Below are 21,806 nucleotides of genomic sequence, written 5' to 3'. Positions count from 1 at the left end.
ACGTCCTCCCAGAATGAGAGAACCACCACCCATCCATCATTTCCTTATATGGTGGGTGGGAGGTGGTTAAAGAACCCTTTATTATGTTCATCCCAGATAGGATGGTACTCATGCTGATACTGAAGATCATGCCTAAGTGGTCTTCAGAGTCCATATCACACAAGATGTCCTTCCTACGTCCCTCTTGGGGAGTACCCAAGAAGTTAGCCCATCAGGTGTGGATCAAGCTTTAAAATGTCACATCAAGGTGACATCTGGCATCAGGAAGTTGGAGCACTTGTTTGTCATTCCAGGTAGAGTGTGTAATGATTTTATGGCTTCCAACAAGATTATTGCCTCTTGGTTGGTGAAACTCATCTCCTTGCCCTACAAGTTGATAGAGTTGGCTGTGCCCAGGGATCACATCACTGTCCACCCGAAGGGTCTTGACCTTGTGAGCGGCAGCAGGCTGAGTGTTCCCAGACACTATCTGCAAGGCAGCTATGTGGGGGTCAATATATACAATCATGGCTTATTACTGTATAGAAGCAGTCTTAATGACAGTTGAGTTTGGCAGAGAAATCCCAGCTTTTGCTTTTAGCCAGAATTGAATGTGAAGCATTATCCCTCCCATGTGGCTAGTTAGTTCTAGGTGGCACCCTTTAAAAAAACATCACTCCCCCACAGTAGTGTCCTTTGTCCCCTTTTACATTACCCCCATTATAGTGTCCTGTACCTCTCCAATGCACTGTCCTCTGCTCCCTATTCATCACCCCCCCCCACCACTGTAGTGTCCTGTACCCCCAATGCTGTGTCTTCTGTCCCCCTTCACACAACATCCCCCCCCCCAGTAGCGTCCTGCAACCCCCCCCTCAAACCAGTGTCCTTTGGCCCCCTTCACATCACCATCCCCCCCGTGTAGTGTCCTCTACCCTACTCCATAGCAGTGTTCTCTGCCCCCCACAAAGTGCCCTCTACCTCCCCATCCCCCAAAGTAATGTCCCCTGTCCTTTTCTCATCAAAATCCCCTCCACTGTAGTTTACTCTGTCCCCCCCTCCCACAGGGTCTCTAAAGCCCCCCCCCCCCCCCCACAGTGTCTCCCAAGTTCCCCTCCTACAGTCTTCTGTGTCCCCCCTCCCATGGTGTCTCCTAAGCTCCCCCTCAGTGTCTCCTGTGTCCCCCCTCTCATGGTGACTCCTAAGCCCCTCCTTCCCAAAGTCTTCTGTGTTCCCCCTCCCACAGTTTCCTGTATTCCCCCTCTCACAGTGTCTTCTAAGTCCCCCCCAGAGTCTCCTGTGTCCCCCCCACAATGTCTCCTAAGCTCCCCCTGTCTCCTGTGTCCCCCTCCCTCCCACAGAGTCTCCTGTGTTCCACCTCCCACAGTGTCTCCAAAGTCCCCTCACCCCACAGTGTTTCCTCTGCCCCCCCACCTACAGTGTCTCCTTTGTCCCTTTCATATCACACACACACACGTAGCACTGCCTGTCAGCGTGTGTAGAGCAGAGCGGAGATCAGAAAACAACATAGTGCTGGGTGGAAGGCGGGACCAGAAGCTGCCAAGCAGCCTAGCAACCAATCACTGAGCAGCTTCCGCCCCCGACCCTGCCCTCCATCCCGCACTATGCTGCCTCCTGCTCTCCGCTCTGCCTGTAACATGAGAGCAGCGAAGGCTGGGGGCAGACAAAATCATGATCACAATCGACCTGTCGGCTCCCTGCGGTCGACTGGTCGTGCACAATGAACAGGTTGCCGACCCCGCATTACAAGCTTGCACAATATGTGCCGAACATTTAATATATGCCAAAGGAAAAAGGGCCTTCTGGCCAAGAATTTCCAGTATCATATTTTGAATGTTTGGTTTATTATGCTTCTAGCTCGTAAAGTTATTAAAAGCACCTTTGTTTAGGTGTTTTACACAACATGCCGGGATGACACAGCATATTTATCTACCACTAGCTTTAACTTGTACATGTTTGGAGTTTTACTTGTCTTGAGATAAGATTTTCCACTTGATAGATCACCTCCATCACTCTGTTTTCCAATTTATTCAGTCCAGGTACATGTTTGAAGGCAATGAATTTAAAAACAAGTATATGCACCATGAAAAAAGCTAGAAAACCTTAAACAAACTGAAAATGATAGTGCAAGTGCTTAATTGTTAAGAACATTCCACGTGCTCCAGTTTTTGGCTTTTCTGTATTGTAACGAATAAAATAAAGTATTAACAGATGTTTAAACCTTCATGTTCAAGTACAAAACACTGCTGTTCAATAAGAAATTTGTCACCCTAACTTCTCTCCATCATCAAGCCTTGGTGGCCATACATGACTGTACATATTAATCCCTAGGTAAATTCACACTCCAAGCTCTAAATCTTCGATTTCCTTTAGAAGTGCTTCCTCTTTCTGGATTTTCTCAATCTGCAAAAAAAGGAGAGTAACAGTATTTTAGCAAATACTTAAAGAGTTTTGAACTTAGAAATAGCTAAAGAGGAACTGAAAAGGTTAAAGGAGGAAATGGTGTGCTATTATTATTATTATTATACAGTATTTATAAAGCGCCAATAGTTCGCTCAGCGCTGTACATTACAAAGGGGGACAGAACATGTGACAGAACAATACCAATACAATGCAAAACATGAGGGGACTGAGGGCCCTGCTCTTTCGAGCTTACAATCTAGGAGGGAGGGAATAGTGGCACAGGAGGAGATAGCTGTGGGGAATGGAGTGGTAGGAAGAGTGGAGGAGGTCGGCAAGTTAGCAGGGGGTGGGGTAGGCTTCCCTGAAGAGATGGGTTTTCAGGGTGCACCTAAAGGAGAGGAGAGTAGGTGATATTCTGATGGGTTGGGGCAGGGAGTTCCAGAGGATGGGTGACACCCTGGAGAAGTCCTGGAAGCGGGCATGGGAGGAGGAGACCAGGGAACTAAAGAGAAGGTGGTCTTGTGAGGAGCGGAGTATGCGTGCTGGGCGGTACTTGGATATTAGGTCAGTGATGTAGTTCGGGGCAGTGTGGTGGACAGCTTTGTACATCAGTGTTAGGATTTTGAATTTGATCCGTTGCGCAATCGGAAGCCAGTGGAGGGATTGGCAGAGGGGGGTGGCGGAGATGGAGTGGTTGGAAAGGTGAATGAGTCTGGCAGCTGTATTCAGGATCGACTGAAGCGGGGATAGCCAGCGGCGAGGCAGGCCAGTGAGGAGGGAGTTGCAGTAGTCGAGTCGTGATATGATGAGGGAGTGCTATCATTGAGGTATTACTGTAACATTTCCCAGAATGTGAATAAGCAGCAGAGGATGCTACTTGCTACTATCTAAGTGTAGCCATTTAATACATATTAAAAAACATAGAAACATGTATGCACTCATTGTATTATCATTGAGGTAGGCATGTCAGTCCCATACAGTTGGGGGCAGATTCCATTTGGTTCCACAAAGGGGCGTTTTCCAGCCCCGAAATACGTAACCTAAGCCACCACTGACATCCTGATGTCATCAACTGAGTACCGCTGAGCTGAGCCGGAGCTTAGTCCAGAAACCCCAGCTGCATCTACAGTACCTTGTGTTCCAGCATGGTTCCATGACTGTCACTTACAATGCAGCTTCCCAGCGCAGCTCTGCAACCACTAACCATCTCTCTGCCAAACACTGACAATCCTGGCCGCTTCCCAGATGAACTCTGCATGGGGAACATGACTGATATGCCTACCACTATGATCATGCAGTAAGTGCATTCATGTTTTTTTTATATTTTATAAATGGCTACACATAGATGGTGGTTCCCTCATCTGCTTATTCATTATCTGTGCATTAGGTTGAACTCAAGACCTGGATACTGGGAGTTGCAACCATCATTTAGTGACATTTTAGAGACTCTTTGGCTCAACTTTTATTTACCCATAGTACTTTCGTTATTAACCCCTTGACGCCGATGTAACACAAATATGTGGCCTCACAGAACTGGGCTTTTTTCCGTGGGCCCGCATATTTGCGTACCTGTCTTTCTGCTGAGAGCGCGCCGCACAGTACGCAACGTTGCAAAATTGTGCTTAGGCATTTACCATTAGGCGTGAAGGGGTTAAATACTCAGGCCTATTTTTCTCTTCTACGTCCATTGTGTTTAATACTGCGCCACAATATTCTATTGTTTTAGTTCCCAGAATGTGCCCATTGACACAACTTTAATATTTTAACTTGCGGTTCCATAGTTTTGTTGCTGTATTTTGAGTAAGGACTCTAAATGTTCCCTCTAATGCCCATTAAAAAAAAGATTTAAAGTATAGGTAAAACACTAACGTTGAAAAGAATCATTTGTTTCTTTTGGTCTGTTAAAACAAAATGTGTTTTATTATATACCTGGTCTATAGATCTATTCCTGTTATTCCTGCTGGAAATCTAGTATTGTGCCCTGGTTAACTGATGTTAAATCAAGTAGCGTTATCAGCTCTGTACGGTTTGCCCTGTGAACCACAGGAAATCCCCCCACGTTATGGATTTGAGGAGAGGGAATGTGTTCTGTAGTCCTAACACATCCTGTCCTAAAGCGATAAAGCGGCTCCTTCGCTGATACAATATGGTGAGCACTGTCACCTTAGAACAGGAAGCTTAAAGAGGATGTAAACCCTTACATATACCCAGTGAAGTGACTAGCCTCAGGTAACACTAAGAGATAAAACAAATCCTCTACCTAAGTTGTATCTGTTTATCTGCAGCCCCCTTTCCTCAACACCCTTCCAAAACACACATTTTATACAGCATCTCTCAGCTCTGAAAAGCAATGGACATGGATCTGAAGTCTCACATTGCAGAGCTCAATGGGGAGAGCTCTGAGCTCAATGTGAAGAGACATTCCCCCCTCCCCCTTCTCACTGTACAGAAGGAATATGCACAGCTGTGGCTGTCAATCACAGGCTGTGTGCAGGAGCTCCCCTGTCACCAAATAGCTTTTGAAGTTGGGAAAAGCTGTGATAACAGAGGAAGGAGCCAGCAGAGAGAAATCACATTCATATTTCATGTCTCGGGTTTACAACCACTTTAAGCCTATAATCACTGCTGTCTCAACTAAAAGATGCAGTTCTTGGATACCTTAATTAAAATGTTTATTATGTATGGGAACCTTTATTATACACAAGAATGAAAAAAGAAAAAAAAAAACCCACAAACAAGCAATTCATGCAAGCAGGACATTGCATATGTTATTACTACCAGAGAATATTTATGGTGACTCTGGATATGTCACTGATCTTACAAATAATGGGAATAGAACAGGCTTATGTAATAAAGTAACAATGTGCAGTAACCCACATCATCATTTGTCTGCAGTCTAATCAAAGAGCAACTCTGACTGGTTGCTGTTTGTTCCTCTACTCTTCACTCGCTCTCACTGAATAAGTCTGTTCATAGGAGGGTTGAGAACAGGCTGGAGACTGAATGCACTTAGCATTGCACATACCATAAACAGATCCCTGGAGACTGTTTACACAAGATGTTTTTCATCACAGTATGGATACATGGAAACATTTACATGAACGATATATACAATAACTAGCTTGATGCTGCTTAGGGAGGAGTACATCCAGTTAAAGGGACTATAAGCCCATTTCTCTTTTTAACCACTTGCCTACCGGGCACTTGTACCCCCTTCCTGCCCAGGTCAATTTTCAGCTTTCAGCACTGTCACACTTTGAATGAAAATTGCACGGTCATGCAACATTGTACCCATATGAAATATTTATCATTTTTTTCACACAAATAGAGCTTTCTTTTGGTGGTATTTAATCACCGCTGGGCTTTATTTTTTTGTGCTATTAAAAAGTTTTGCAAACAGGTAATTTTTCTCCACTGATGTGCATTGATGAGGCTGCACTGATAGGCAGCACTGATAGGCAACACTGATAATGCTGCAATGATGGGCACTAATAGGCGGCACTGCTGGGCACAGGTGGGTGGCACTGCTGGGCACAGGTGGGTGGCACTGCTGGGCAACACTGGTGGGCACTGACAATTGCCGGTTATCGGCAGTACTTTCCTCATGCTGTGACAGCGCGAGGAAAGTGCAACTGATAACTGGCAACTGCATTTACTGGTGATCTGCTGTGTCATTGGACACAGCTGATCACGTGGTAAAAGGCCGCTGTGATTGGCCTTTTACCACATCACATGATCAGCTATGTCCGTAGGATACAGCGATCATGGAGATCACCGGGAGCGCGCATTCTGGGAAGACGTCATATATCGCCCTCCCAGGACTGGACAACCGTGCTGTAGCCATCATTCGGCTATAGTGAGGTTGGCACGTGGTTAATATTTGTGCTTTGGTGTGTGAAAAATGTGAGTTTCTGTGAAAGTGTTTTAAAGATGATATCCAGTACTCATCACTGTGCTTAAATGTTCTTGTTCTACTCACTGTTGACATGTGAGTATCCTCATAGCACAATGACTATTAAAATCTGGCAATAAAGGGCAAAACTAATATTGAAGGGAGACTGACAGCATTACGGGAAAGTCTAGACTAATCTGCATTGAACATATACAATACCTACTACATACTAGTGGCCTAGAGATGCAGCCAGTGTACTCTATTCAACAATACTTAACACAAAGAATAATTATATCTAAGGAAAATTAAAGTGCAACAAAACCCAAAATAAGTAGAATCATCATAATTTGCATTACCTTCTCCTTTCACAGAGTGCTCCATTATGATGAATAACCTATGTACAAAATCTCACTTTAGGACTTTCTGTACAAGGGTGGCTACACTAGCCCAACATGTTCTCCCTGTAGGAGTAGTGTAGCCACCCTCCACAGCATGATCACAGTGGTACATGCCAGTGCTAGTACTATTATGTCAGCAGGCTGCTTCTTTGACAGCACTGCCCATGTAGCCCCACCATGCCTAAGCTGGCTGATAGCAACTCCAGTACATTGTAAAGCCTTTGCTTGCTGGGTCCCCCTTGATGAGGCACATATACATATTGCAGAATGCCAGTGCAAGGCACCACTGTATATGTAGTTTGATGCTAGCAGTGTACCTGATCATGATGATACATCTACTGCACAAACCTCAAACCCAAGTTCAAAGACAGCATTTTGTGGAGCGGAGTGGAATTGCTGCTAAATAAAAAAGAAAAAAATCAAACTTGTTCTGCATAGAGAAAATATGAGATGGTGTAACATAAAAGTGAATATGGATGTAACAGAAATGTAAGAGTATGGTAGTTTTGCCAGTAGCTGAGATGTGACATGACCTGTCAAAGTAGTGAAACTGTACAGTGCATCCAGAAAGTATTCACAGCGCTTAACTTTTGCCACAGTTTGTTATGTTACAGCCTTATTCCAAAATGGATTAAATTATTTTTTTCCTCAACATTCTACAAACAATACCCCATAATAACGTGAGAGAAATTAATTTTCAAATATTTGCAATTTGTTAAAAAAAAAAAGAAAAAAAAAAAAAAAGACATGTACATAAGTATTCACAGCTTTTGCCATGACACTCAAAATTGAGCTTTGGTGCATCCTGTTCCCACTGATCCTCGAGATGTTTCCACAACTTGATTGGAGTCCACCTGTGGGAAATTCAGTTGATTGGACATAATTAGGAAAGGCATAAACCTGTCTATATAAGGTCCCACAGTTAACAGTGCAAGTCAGAGCACAAACCAAGCCATGAAGTCCAAGGAATTGTCCGTAGACCTCTGAGACAGGTTTGTATCAAGGCACAGATCTGGGGAAGGGTACAGAAACATTTCTGAAGCATTGAAGGTCCCAATGAGGACAGTGGCCTCAATCATCCATAAACGGAAGTGGTTTGGAACCACCAGGAATCTTCCTAGAGCAGGCCGTCTGGCCAAAATGAGTGATCGAGGGAGAAAGGCCTTAGCTAGGGAGGCTGATGGTCAATCTGAAAGAGCTCCAGCGTTTCTCTGTGGAGAGAGGAGAACCTTCCAGAAGAACAACCATCTCTGCAGCACTCCACCAATCAGGCCTGTATGGTATAGTGGACAGATGGAAGCCACTCCTCAGTAAAAGGCAAATGGCAGCCCACTTGGAGTTTGCCAAAAGGCACCTGAGGAACTCTCAGTCCATGAGAAACAAAACTCTCTGGTCTGATAAAACAAAGATTGAACTCTTTGGCCTGAATGGCAAGTATCATGTCTGCAGAAAACCAGACACCGGTCACCACCTGGCTAATACCATCCCTACAATGAAGCATGAAGGTGGCAGCATCATGCTGTGGGGATGTTTTTCAGCTGTAAAAACTAGGAGACTAGTCAGGATCTAAGGAAACATGAATGCAGCAATGTACAGAGACATCCTTGATGAAAACCCGTCCCAATGAGCAACGACTCTAAGCACACAGCCCACATAACAAAGGAGTGGCTATGGGCCAACTCTGTGAATGTCCTGGAGTGGCCCAGCCAGAACCCAGACTTGAACCTGATTGAACATCTCTGGAGAGATTTAAAAATGGCTGTGCACTGATGCTCCCCATCCAACCTGATGGCACTTGAGAGGTACTGCAAAGAATGGGAGAAATAGCCCAAAAATAGGTGTGCCAAGCTTGTAGCATCATACTCAAAACGACTTGAGGCTGTAATTGGTGCTAAAGGTGCTTCAACAAAAGTATTGAGCAAAGGCTGTGAATATTTATGTACGTGTTTTTTTTTTCATTTTTTATTTTTAATAATTTGCAAAGATTTCAAAAGGAACTTCTTTCCCATTGTCATTATGGGGTATTTTTTGTAGAATGTTGAGGGAAAAATTAATTGAATCATTTTGGAATAAGGCTGTAACATAACAAAATGTGGCAAAAGTTAAGCGCTGTGAATACTTTCTGGATACACTGTAGATATAGTTTATTTTGTGTTATTAAATATACAGCATACAGAGTATTCAGTAATCACAGACATACAGTATGTTCTTAAATTAGCATTTGAAAAGGAGACAGCAAGCTTCTAGACTAGAATTGACATCTAGATGCCAAAAAAATGATTCCTTCCATGTAGACATAGATTTCTCACCTTCCTGAACCTCAAAGAAGAATCCTAGCTATTTCCGCTACAAGAACCAGCAGGGGACAGTGAGAGGGACACAGAATGTCTGCCTGCTTTGATTTATATCAACAGATCAAAGGAATCTATTTTATCTCTCATAAGAGTTAAAATATTAGTTGCAAGGTGATAAAAATATTTCCTAAAACTGTATTTGCAGATTATGTAGAATCCCAGAGAAGAACTCAAAATCATTTTAGGGTGCCTGATCGCGGCAGCCAAGCAGTGATTAGTACTATCATGAACGGAATGACGCGCTGTTGTCGAAAATCCAGCCATCAGAACCGTTCCTGGCCTATTCCACTCTGGTCACTTCAGAATACAGAACGTCCTGTGGGATGGGACCATCCACCAGGGTTGATTGGCCAAGGGCTAAAGTCCAGCCCACATCCATGTTTCAATAAATTGAGGACCCTGATATATGGACAGGGCGATTCCTACGGAGCCAGTGCAGCTGAGGAATTACAAATATTCTGACTTGCCCCAGTCACATGATAAATCTTAGTAAAGTTTTATTTCTGTTTATCCCTTTTTATTTTCATAGTGAATAGCCAATTGTTTATGTCTTTTTTTATAATGCTTTTTCTTTGTATACATTTTGTGCGCTTCCCACTTTTGGGATATTAAATTATAAAATGAATAAGTGACTTCTGTGTGCTAAGCTAGGACTCATATCTCTGGAGTGATTGATGCATTTCAGTGTCTATGTGCTCGGTCCAGGTTCATTGCCAATCTGTATGCAATTGTACTGTAGGTTGGCAGGTTGCATGCAGATTGTAAACTAGCAGATCTGCCAGATGGAGATCTGTGTGTGTGTCCACTGACTAATCTGTTAGGCAACCACACAAACTGCTAGGTGGTGGCAAGCTACACTTAGTGTATGTCTGGTGTGTGGACAGTGGGAAGAGTGATTACACTGGGGTTCTAGCCTGGAGGAATTCTATAAGGGTGTGCTAATTGCTAGCCAGCTCCCCAGCCATTAGAGTGCACCAGACTGTATGTAAGATTCATATCTGCCTATGTGTGGTCAGTCAGCAGAACTGAAGTCTTTAGTGGTGGTCAGAGGTCGTGAGGGCTGTGAAAGTGGATCTTTATTGCTCAAAGTTAGTCCCCTCATTTCCTCAATACCCTAGTCAAGGAACAAGCCCTGGTTAGCTAGCCGCCACGGGCATGCGTTCCATGACAGATGGGCTTTAGTATTTGAGGACAGACTTGCTCATGTATTTTAATGTGAAGGTTTAATGACACTTTAAGACTGATAAAGCACTTGGTCCAGGTGGCATCCATGTAAATGTGTCATTTGATATGGCACTGTATCATATTTTCTTAGACTCTCATTATACACTTATAAAAAGGGGGGAAAAAAAACACTATTTGTGCTTTTTATCTACAGTAACACATTAGTCAAAGTAGAGAAAAAGCACGTTTTTACCTGTAGGTTGCACAGCTGAAAAATATTAAATTTTTGTTCTTGAGTAAAATACATGTAAAGCCAGCATATTAACCTCAATAGGTCCTTAATGAGCCTTAAAGTGACATTAAAACCTGTTTTTAAGAACTTTAATCAGCTGATTTAAACACTTACCAAGTATGCATTTACCTTTTTATTTATCTTGCCTATTGTTCCAGTTTAAGCTGATGGCATCATAATCACTGCCCACCCCAGGTTTCCTGTTTCAGGATGGCTCCTTTCTCTTTCAGTATCCTATGGAGCAACCTTTGCATGCAGAGACTAGAGTTGTGTCTTCCTACACTGTGTGCATCAATAGAAACACAAAGCTCCAATGCCTAGGATGACAAGGCACCCCCGTCTCTCCCTCCTCCTCATTCCCTTCAAGCTAACAGACTGGCTTGAGACTGCACTGTCTACTGTTAACTCTTGCCTCTGAAGACCAAAAGTTTCAGGAAAGAAGCAGTACTGAGAGAGAAGGAATGCTGTAAACTGCAAGTGCTAGGGTAAGAATTTTACCAGCTTACTGGGGAATGTTTATTTTATTGTGCTTAATGTGTTAAAGTATACAGCGCTGAGGGTTTATTACTACTTTAATGTACCTTCACTACTTTTAAGCAACAGCTTTAAAAGAGAAGTGTGGACTTTTTTTTTGCTCATTTATACTTTCCTGGGTTGAACTGATACTGCATCTGTCCCCCGCCGGCTCTAAGTGTGAGAACTCAGGAAATCACATGACTGCTGGGTTCTCACAGCCATTCTGAACAGAGAGCAGTGACTGTCAGCAACAGAACCCTGATTGGCTCAGAGTGCTGCCCATCCGGTTCTCATAACAACCAGGTTACTGCAACTTTCAACAGAACAGTTCAGCTATTAAGCATGACTTCCAAAAGCAGAAGCACGAGTTGTATTTCCGTAACAGCTGGTGGGCCACAGGTGGTGCACCCATGAGCTATGACATCCTACATATTTCTCACAGAGCAAGCATCCTTTATTTTTTATTTAAACTGATCACATGAATGTATTCATAAAAAAACTGTGTATTACCTTTAAGATCGAAAACACATTGCTGAAATATCTAGCTTGTGTGCATTGCTATTTCTGCAAAGTACAAGGCAAAATATAATCCTTTTTCATAAAAAGAAGCCTGAACAGCCAACTCAAAATCCTGGAATTATTCACAGCAACATGTGTTTTGCTGCCACATTACGAAAGCCTTCTATAAGAATAACACTCGAGCACTAAATTAATTTTGTATTTAGCCTGGACAAAGAGGACATTACCTGGTTCTTTTCCAACATCTTGCCAGAAGCCTGGAGCTCTTTCAGTTGTTCAATTGCTTTCAGTTTCTGTCAAACAATAAATATATTGATGACTGACACTCACTGGTAGTAACTGCAAACTTCACAGTCTTAGATATTAGAAGAAAAAAGCAATAGCACTGCCTACTGGAAGATTGCAGGTAATGCAGATCATACAACATGAATACAAGGTAACGGTACAGTTGTTTGACGTTTGCATTCCAGATACGAGGTAATATGACAGAGGTCAAGTAGTAGGAAATTGCAAGTACTGTATATCCTGATAATAGGCCCTGTGCATAAAATACAAATTCACGCCACCAACCCTCCCAGCAGGTTCTTACTGGCCTCCACCAATTTCTGTGGTCCTGTTGATATAAATCTAGTGTCAGACTGCCCAAGCCTGCTCAACAATATCTCTTAGACTTCAATGGGATGTAACTGTAATGCAGGACCAATGTCTTATTTACGTGTATAGGTGCGTGCAGCCTGGCACTACATTTTTATTGTCAGGTCTACAAAAAGTGTGGCAGCAGCTGTCAGAGCTATGGACCTATGGGTAAGGGAGGGATAAGGGGTGAGATTATTTTGTAAAAATATTGCACTTATGTACTCATTTTTTTGCTCTGGGTAGGATGGGCAGTTTTAGAATGTTAGGTATTATTAAAGTCTGCGTCCCCATTGGGTAAATTTCTCTCTGAATTCTTGTCCTGGTGATCACAAGGGACAGTGGTCTCCAAACTGTGGCCTGGGGGGACGGATGTGGCCCTTTGTCTGCCTTTGTGGCATAATTCATGCCACTGACAAACAATGCGGCACTATTCCTCCCATTGACACCAACATTAAGGCGCACTATTGCTCCCACTGACACCAATGATGGGGCCCTATTCCTCCAGCTGACACCAACAATGGAGCCTTTTCACTCCACTGACCCCATCAACGAGGCACTGCTTACTCCCACTGGGCACAGTCTAGCCCCCCTAAAGTCTGAAGGACAGTAAACTGGCCCTTTATTTAGAAGGTTTGGAGACCCCTGAGAAAATGGAAAATAGGAGTCATCCCAGCAGTGACACAGGCAGCAATAAAGAAGAAATTACACAATTTCCAACTATACCTTTTGCTATTAAAAAGAAGTGCTATAAATTGTTCTCTATATTCCTGTTGGAGAGATTCCCCTCACCTCCTGATTCAGTTTCTTCACAGGATGTTGGGCGCTTTCTCAACAATGGAACACAAAGAGCAATGAAAACCTAACAAATGTTCTACAAAACATTTGCCTAGAGTTGGGTTTTAAATTAGTAACTTCACTAGTGGTTTTGCTGTAAAACACAAACACACTTAAAGCCCAACTCTGGGAAAATTTAAAACTATCCCTTGCCTTGGGGCTGTGCTTGCACTACAAGGGTTCTTAGCTCATCTTGTCTAAGGAAGAGGACAACCACTTACCCGATTCTCCACACCCCCCGACAGATGGTGCTTTCGCAGTAGACTGCACCTTGGCATCACCACGTCCAGTGCAGGGCTATGGACCCTGCTTTGGTCTTGAAGACGTCAAGATCTTAGACCAGTGGGCTAGCAGCAGGAAGGGTAGGATCATTGGATCTTCCCTTATTGTTCTCATAGACCAGGGGTAGGCAACTTGCGGCTTTCCAGCTGTGTCAGGACTACAAGTTCCATCATGCCTCTGCAAGTCATAGCTCTGTAAGTTTTCTAATGTTGCAATGTCTCATGGGAAATGTAATTTCACAACAGCTAGAGAGCCACAGGTTGCCTATCCCTGTCCTAGACCTAAACAAGCAATTAACCCTTACAGTATGGGCACAGCCCTATTGCAACGGTTACATTTTTAGTTGCCAGGATTTGGACTTTAATATGCTTCATTAAGCAAAGCTTGTATCTGGAATTGTTTCTTGAAGCTCCTCCATTTAACTGTTGGAAAAAGATTGAATAGAATACATTTCATTCTATTTGGTGCAAGAAAATGATGATATGGAAACAGACATGTATTTTGTGAGGACATGTGAACACTGAAAATTTGTAGCTTCATGGGAATAAGGTAAAAGTGGCTGTGAATGTATTTAGAGCAGACCACGTCATTAGAAGGAAAATTACAGTGAGGAATTGTGCAGTTTGTCATTACTGGCCCGTCCTTCTGACAATAGCAGTTCTCTAGCTATAATGCTAAACCTTCGCTAAGGACTACGCTACGACTTTCTAATTTGTATTCTTGTTCCAGGTCTGACTATGGCCAGGGACAGCCTTTCAAATATCATTTTCAGAAGGTGGTTAGCAATCCATACAGTGCTCAGCATAAATGAGTACACCCTTGTCAGAAAACCTTTACTTTCCTTTCAGAATCAACATTTTCTATGGGACACTATACTACAAAATACTCCCCCAAATGCGGGCCATTGATTGCAAACAAGATTTGTTCCTTTGCACACATAAAAACTTATTTTTTCTAACAAATTAATTCAAGACCATGTTGCAAAAATGAGTAGACCCCAAAGTCTTAGGAGAAAAGCTACATTTTAGACAACATCCTGATTAAAAAGAATTCAACTAAAGGTGAGTCTAATTATTCATTAAACTGGTGTCCAGCAGACAGGTGCTTATAAAAGTCCATTACTTAACAAAAAAACCCATTCCCATTTCATGCTGTCAGTAATGGCATCACATGGAAGAGAAATGTCATAAGGCCAGAGAAAGAAAATAATTTCTTTACACAGGAAAGGTGAAGGCTACAAGATCAGCAAAGCCTTACTTATCAGTCAGAGTACTGTAAAAAAAGTGATACAAAAATTTACAAAGATGGAACTGCAACCAGCTCACAGAGACATCCAGGTTGTCCACGGAAGTTAACACCTCGACAGGAGTGTCTTCTGATGAGAAGGGTTGAAGAAAATCACCATGCAAGTTCACTGCAGTTTGCTAAAGAAGTAGAAAGCCAAACTGGGGTGATTGTTTCCCATAACACAATATGGTATACACTGCAGAGGAATGGCATGCATGGGTGTCATCCATGAAGGAAGCCTCTCTTAAAACCCATGCACAAAAAAGCCTGCCTAGAATTTGCCAGGGCCCATGCTGAAAAAGAAGACTACTGTATTCTGAAGTGATGAGCCCAAGATAAACGTTTTTGGAACTGATGACTTCCAAATTGTGTGGCATTGCAAAGTTGAGGAGTACAAAGAAAAATGCATGGTGCCTACAGTGAAACATGGTGGTAGCAGTGTATTTCAATGGGGCTACATGAGTGCTGCTGGTGTCAGGGAGCTGCATTTCATTGATGGCATCATGAATTCAGATGTACTGCTCTATATTGAAAGAGAAGATGCTACTATTGTTCTGTGCCCTTGGTCATCATGCACTTTTCCAACATGACAATGATCCAAAACACACGTTTTTCTCCTGCCCTGGTTGGAACTCTCTTATGTGCCCTTTGTCTTCCATCCGGCACCGTTAAACAGTTGGAGTTGTTCCTGAACGTTTTCTCTGCTGCTTTCATCACCTTTCCCAGAGATGACTAGGGCTCCTGTCACTTTAATTATTCTCCTGACATCCTGCCAGCCCGCTATGATGGTCTAAGGAGTGGAAGACTCTTGCATGCACAAGTATTGTCAGCTTCCCTAAGGCGGACTGTTGGATGGACATTTGGAGTTCGCTATCTGTTTCTAAGTTTTGGTTACAGACCCTGCACCAGTTTTCAATTTTGTTTATTTTTTGCGGTGCAAGGGTAGGGATTTGCTTTTTAGGACCGGGGGGGATCTCCTTATCTTAGTTATGTATGTATTTTGCAATACCCACCTAGGTTTGTTAATGCAATGTCCAAGATCGATTTTGCTGCCTATAGGGACCCTTTTGCTGTATCTCCTGGCATTCAGGTGGCTACATCCACCGTGACACGACAATATGACATCTACAGGCAAAGATTGCCTCTCTATTCTCTCCTGGAACATCAGGGGTCTAAACTCCAAATACAAACGCTCTCTATTGTTACAATACCTTAAATTGCATAACCCACATAGTCCTACTGCAAGAAACCCACCTTCTGTGGAGCAAAATTATGGCTCTGAAAAAACCATGGGTGCAGACAGCATTTCGCGCCAAATATTCAACATACGCCCGCAGGGTATCTATCTTGATAAGTAAATCAGTTCCATGTGTTGTTGAAGAGGTTGCTATTGACCCTAACGGGAAGTATGTCATGCTGGTGGAGCTACTATGGAGTCAGAAACATATTATAATTAACACCTACTTGCCACTGCCTAGTCATATGGCTCCCTTATACAGTGAAGGAAATAAGTATTTAATGCTAATTTTGAATGTTTGCCCACTCACAAAGAAATGATCAGTCTAAAAATCGAATGGTATGTGTATTGTAACACTGAGACACAGAATAGCAACAAAAAATTCAACAGAAATGCATATCAAACAAATGATGCACTAATTTGCATGTTCCTGAGGGAAATAAGTATTTGATCTCCTTCACAAAACATGACTTAGTACTTGGTGGCAAATCCCTTGTTGGCAATCACAGAGGGCAGACGTTTCCTGTAGTTGGCCAGGTTTGCACACATCTCAGGACGGATTTTGGCCCACTCCTCTTGGCAGATCCTCTCCAAGTCTTTATGGTGTGGTGGCTGATGTTTGACAACTCGAACTTTCAGCTCCCTCTACAGATTTTCAATCGGATTAAGGTCTGGAGACTGGCTAGGCCACTCCAGGACCTTAATGTACTCTTGTTTTTCTTCGACCTATAAAACCGCCTCATGTATTGATCTAGAATTTGTCAGTCCTGCTCTCCTGAGTAAATTTACAGGATGCTTGTTATCTCCCTGCGGGATTATCACACCATAGTCCCCTTTAATTGACGCTCTGTGCACAGCAGCCCTGTAAAGGCTCCTTCCGGATGCTTCATCCCAAGTTCATTCACCATACAGTCTCCCAGGACCGAATTTCTTCTGGCCTACGAGACTACTGGGTATTCAATGCTGGGTCAGCTTCTTCTGCTGCGGTTTGGGAAGTCTCTAAGGCTCATAGTAGAGAGCTATATATAGCTGTCATCTCTGCCAGTAAGTCGGATCACTCCGCTCTCACATCAGACTTGCAGTCCAAAGTGTCAGATACTAATACCTGTAACGAACTAGGAGCGCAGAGAGAGAGCACACAGAGACAGATCACACGGAACACGACGTGTGGGCCTTTATTTTGGAGATTTGCGGGGTTACAGGTGATCGAACAGCTAATCCACATAACAACACAGGGTTAGTCCACAGGGTTCAACAGAACAGGTACTGCAGAATTCGGCATCCACGGGCAAGTGTTTCGGGCAGAATCAGGTTAAGTCCACGCAGGGCAGAGATCTGGGCACCACGGGGTTAATCCAATCACTGGATGCAGATCAGGGCACAGAGGGTTAAGTCCACAGGCACAGAGTCGAGCAGCGCATGGTTAATCCAATCACTGGATGCAGGGAGCAGGGCACAGAGGGTAAAGTTCATGCAGGGCAGAGATCAGGGCAATGCGTAGTTAATCCAATCACTGGATGCAGGGAGCAGGGCACAGAGGGTTAAGTCCACACAGGGCAGATATCAGGGTTAATCTAATCACTGGATGCAGGGTGCAGGCTTGCAGTCTCGTGAAGAAGGCTGGTGGGGGGGGGAACTTCCGTGGGGTCTGGCTGCAGCACAGACCTTGCACAGCAGCAGGCAGGGGGGAGCAACTTAACACACAGGACCAGGGGGCCCGCTCCAGCATTCTATGTGGAGCCAGGCTCGTTCTCGTTGCCGTGGTAACCGGAGACTTGAGGTCGTGTTACCATGGCAATGGGCCCCACCCCCCTCGACGCCGGCCCTGCACAGGGAGCATGGCCTTTGTCTCTGGTGAGCACAGAGTGCGGAATCGCGCCATGCCCGTGGAGACAGGGCGGGGGGCGAGAGGAGGGGAGCCTGCATATGGCGAATCCACATGCAGGCACAGCAGGAGGGCAGCTTGCTGTCACTTGGCCAGGGGGCAGGATGCCGCCTCAGTAGGGGACAGACTCCTGGTGGCAGCAGTGTGAGGGGATGCTGGGGAGGAGGGGTGACTAGCTCTGTGAAAATAGCGAACACTCCTCCGCTGCTCTGCAGACAACGATGACTCCATTTCCTCGGCTCACCAAGATTTGAATTTACATATGTCTGAAATCACTAGACTGGATATATATGCTCACGGGCAGGAATTTTTAGAATAAGAGGATAAAAATAGTAGGCTATTGGCAATGATGGCTCAGCACGATAGACCTATCACGATCATTCATGAAATCTATACTGCGGATGGAGTGGTGGTGTCCTCCCAGGAAGCTATTTTTAGATGAATTTAAAAATGACTACACCTCCCTTTATGCCTCCTCTTTACCACCTGATTTTAGCCCTCTGGCATAACCACCTTGTTAGATCCCTTGGCCCTAGGTTGGCTCTCCGACTCTGACCGTGCTCTGTTGGTTTCAGATACCCCACAGCAAGTTTCTATGGCTGTAGGTTCCTTTCCTAGTGGCATGCCTCCTCTTTACCACCTGATTTTAGCCCCTCTGGCATAACCACCTTGTTAGATCCCTTGGCCCTAGGTTGGCTCTCTGACTCTGACCGTGCTCTGTTGGTTTCAGATACCCCACAGCAAGTTTCTATGCCTGTAGGTTCCTTTCCTAGTGGCAAGCCTCCGGGCCTATACGGCCTGCCCATGGACTTCTGCAAGACTCATGCGGAGCTTTTAGCCCTTATACTTTCATCTTTCTATAAGGAGTGCCTGCTCATAGGCTCCTTACCTCCTTCTATGCAGGAGGCACATATAGTATTGCTGCATAAATCAGGCAAGGACCCCAAATTTGTGCTTCATACAAGCCCATAGCCTTTCTCAACAGTGGCCTTAAAATACTCACCAAACTCCTATCTGCTAGACTAAATAAGATGATCAAGTCTCTTATAGGCTTTGTGCCTGGCAGATCCACAGATATTAATATCCGCCGTTTGTTTTTGTTTTCTAATATACATACTTCACACCTAAATGTGAGTTCCAGGACTATAGCCACATTAGATATAGAGAAAGCTTTTGATACGGTGGAATGGGCTTATCTATGGGTGATGTTACGACAGGTGGGTTTCCCATTACAGTTTATAGAATGGCTACGGATTCTATACTTGAATCCTCTGGCTAAAATACGGATGGGCAGCCTTCTCTATACCTCCTTCCAACTACAACGAGGTACCAGGCAGGGTTGCCTTCTCTCCCTGGCCCTCTTCATCATTGCGATGGATCCTATATCTGAAGCCCTTCGAGTTTCTCCAAAGATTGTTGGCCTCCGGGTGGGATGGCTGGAGAAGAGGGTGGCTTTTATGCAGATGATTTACTATTGTTTCTAAATGATGCCGGGCATTCCCTCCAGGGAGCCCTCCATATTATGAACTCATTCTCCAGATTCACGGGTCTGAGGGTTAACTGGCATAAGTCACTGTTATTTCTGGTGGATGAGGGGGCACCAGCCTCCCCCTCCTCCCCTTATCCTCCTTTGCAATGGGTGGATAAATTCACTTATCTCAGTATTGTAATCTCCAAAAAGGCTTCTGATTATATAGAATTTAATCTTCATCCAGTACTGTCCGAGGCAAAGTAAAAACTGAAAGCATGGAACAACCTGCCCCTTTCTCTAATTGGCTTTGTTAACCTTCTAAAAATGAAAATCCTCCTTAAAGTTACATATATTTTTCAAAATTCCCCACAGTGGCTCTCCAAGTCATTCTTGCTTAAACTAAACCGATTGTTCCTCTCTCTTGGTTGGGGGACTAAACAGATACAAACTCAGTATCTTCACCAGACCAAAAGAGAGAGGTGGACTGGCAATGCAGGACTGTTTCAAATACTTCCATGCTGCCGAACTAGTGACTGCACACTGGTGGCTACAGCCAGACTTGACCGATACCTCCGTTGTCCTGGAAGCAGCAATTTTGCAATCCATGGATGCCCTCTAGTCCCTAGTGTTCAGAGGATTAAAATCGCCTCATAACCTCACTCCATCCATGTGTACCACTTTTTGGGCCTGGAGAGCTGGGCTTTGATTTGAATCTCTCCCCTCCAATACCTTATCCAGCATACTCCACTTTGGCTGAATCCCTTTCCCACTTTGTTACAATTCCAGACCCCAAGGCCTGGGCTAAATACAAAATAAAAATATTGGAACATATAATTGGACATAATGATTTACTCCCATTCCCAATTCTCCAATCTAAATTTAATCTATCCCCGCATTATTACTACAGATGCCTTCAGGTTTCTTATGCCTTCAGAAGCCAATTTCCAGGACATCAAATCTCTCTCTCATACTCAGAGTTGGAGGTAATCTTTGAGTGCCAAATTTGGAGAAACCCACATCAGAGCTCTACAGATACCTCCTAGTGGCGGCTAGCCCACGGTTAACATCTCTACAACAGAAATGGAGGGTGGATATCTGAGGTTCGAGACTCTCCCTTTTCTCACCTATTCTCTGCTAGAGATAAATTAAGATACAATTTAAAATTTTGCACTGGGCCTATTTTACTCCACACCAGCTGCACAGAATGAACCCCTCACTCCCTTCAACCTGTTGGCGTTGTTCACATCAAACTGGGGAAGTATTCTACATATTTTGGTCCTGTCCTGCTATTGTGCATTTTTGGCAGGGGGTGCTACAAACTATTGTACCTAGGAGGTACAGCACAAACTACAGCACCCCTTGACCCAAAATATTGCCTGTTGGAGCTGGGGGAATCCTCCGCTCCCGCATCAGCTAAGCGTATCCTCCTTAATACCATGTTTTTTATGCACGCAAGGCAATTACATTGTGCTGGAAGCAAGTCTCCTACGACAAATTTCTGGAAGCATTTAGTAAATTCCAACCTGCCTCTATATCAAACCACCTATGCTAATAGAGGGTGCCCCCATAAATTTCACAAAATTTGGTCCTGCTGGTTAGAGAACTCATCCACCGCCACCATGGTAGATGATAAGAAGGCTTAGAAGTGTTTGTATTTACTTGCTGTGTCTTCCTTGTTTGTAAAAGGTCCCTTCATTGTCTCTGAATTTAACTGTGTTCGTTTAAGCCTTGCATGTCCTGTGACTCAACCCCCCTCCCCAGGGGTTTAGTTTTAGCTGGTTTTTGTGTTGGGCCAATGCTCTGCTCCTGTGTTGGCGCTGTCTTTATTTTCTCTTTTGTTGTATGTGTTCTCTGTTAAAACGCAATAAAACAGATTTTTCTAAATGCACATTTAAGGCCACTGTTGCATTGCTGAAGAAGAACAGGGTGAAAGTGATTCGGTGGCCAAGTATGTCTCCTGATCTGAACCCAATCAAACACCTATGGGGAATTCTGAAGATACAAGTTTAAGCATGACTCTCCATCTAGCATCCAGGTTCTAAAAGAGGTAGTTCTTGAAGAATGGAAAAAGATAGATGTTGCAATATGTTGCCAACTTGTTCATTCCATACCTAGATTTGGTACTGTCCTCACAAATCGTGCAAGTCATACAAAATACCAGATGTAGTAGTTTTTGTTGTGGGGTGTATTCAATTTTGCATCAACTAATTTGAGTAAAACTGAAGATTCTGCAATCTAAGTTATATTATTACTTTCATGTAATGAGCTAAACAAATGTTCTATAAAACTAATTATCAAAATTTTGGAAATTGTTTTTGTATTCATTGATATATTACCGGTAATTAAAATCTTACTTTTCAAAAGGGGTGTACTCATTTATGCTGAGCACTGTATATCTCCCAGCACAGGATTCCTTTGAAACACATGTAAATATAGCTCCTCTCACTTTTAGCATAGACTATACACAGAAACAAGGTTTTCAAAACATTAAAGCAGTATTAAACCTAGAACCAAAAATGTTAAATACTGCAGCTTACCATTAGCTTAATCGGATGTGTTGGCTGCATTAGTTTTCTTTATTTAGGCCTTTTCCCCTCTGTTTTTACCTGGTGATTAGGCCAGTAGCACACCTCCATTGT

The 21,806-nt window shown here is 43.6% G+C and overlaps 1 protein-coding gene across 1 annotated transcript in view; it reads right to left on the bottom strand.

The window, feature by feature from the left end:
- Nucleotides 1-2,010: 2,010 nt before the first annotated feature.
- The window catches only part of EIF2A (eukaryotic translation initiation factor 2A), a 73,861-nt gene continuing 54,065 nt past the window's right edge, over nt 2,011-21,806 (bottom strand). Inside the window, exons 13-14 of the mRNA XM_089672592.1 lie at nt 11,763-11,828; nt 2,011-2,400 (exon numbers count right to left, since the gene is read on the bottom strand). Of these exons, the coding sequence (XP_089528718.1) occupies nt 2,335-2,400; nt 11,763-11,828 (132 nt within the window). The 3' untranslated portion in view covers nt 2,011-2,334. The remainder of the gene's footprint in view (nt 2,401-11,762; nt 11,829-21,806) is intronic.

Source organism: Staurois parvus, unplaced genomic scaffold, assembly GCF_062004578.1.
Source record: "Staurois parvus isolate SC_StPar_1 unplaced genomic scaffold, SC_StPar_1.0 ptg000131l, whole genome shotgun sequence".
NCBI classification, from domain to species: Eukaryota; Metazoa; Chordata; class Amphibia; order Anura; family Ranidae; genus Staurois; species Staurois parvus.
This window is presented reverse-complemented; position numbering and strand designations above follow the sequence as displayed.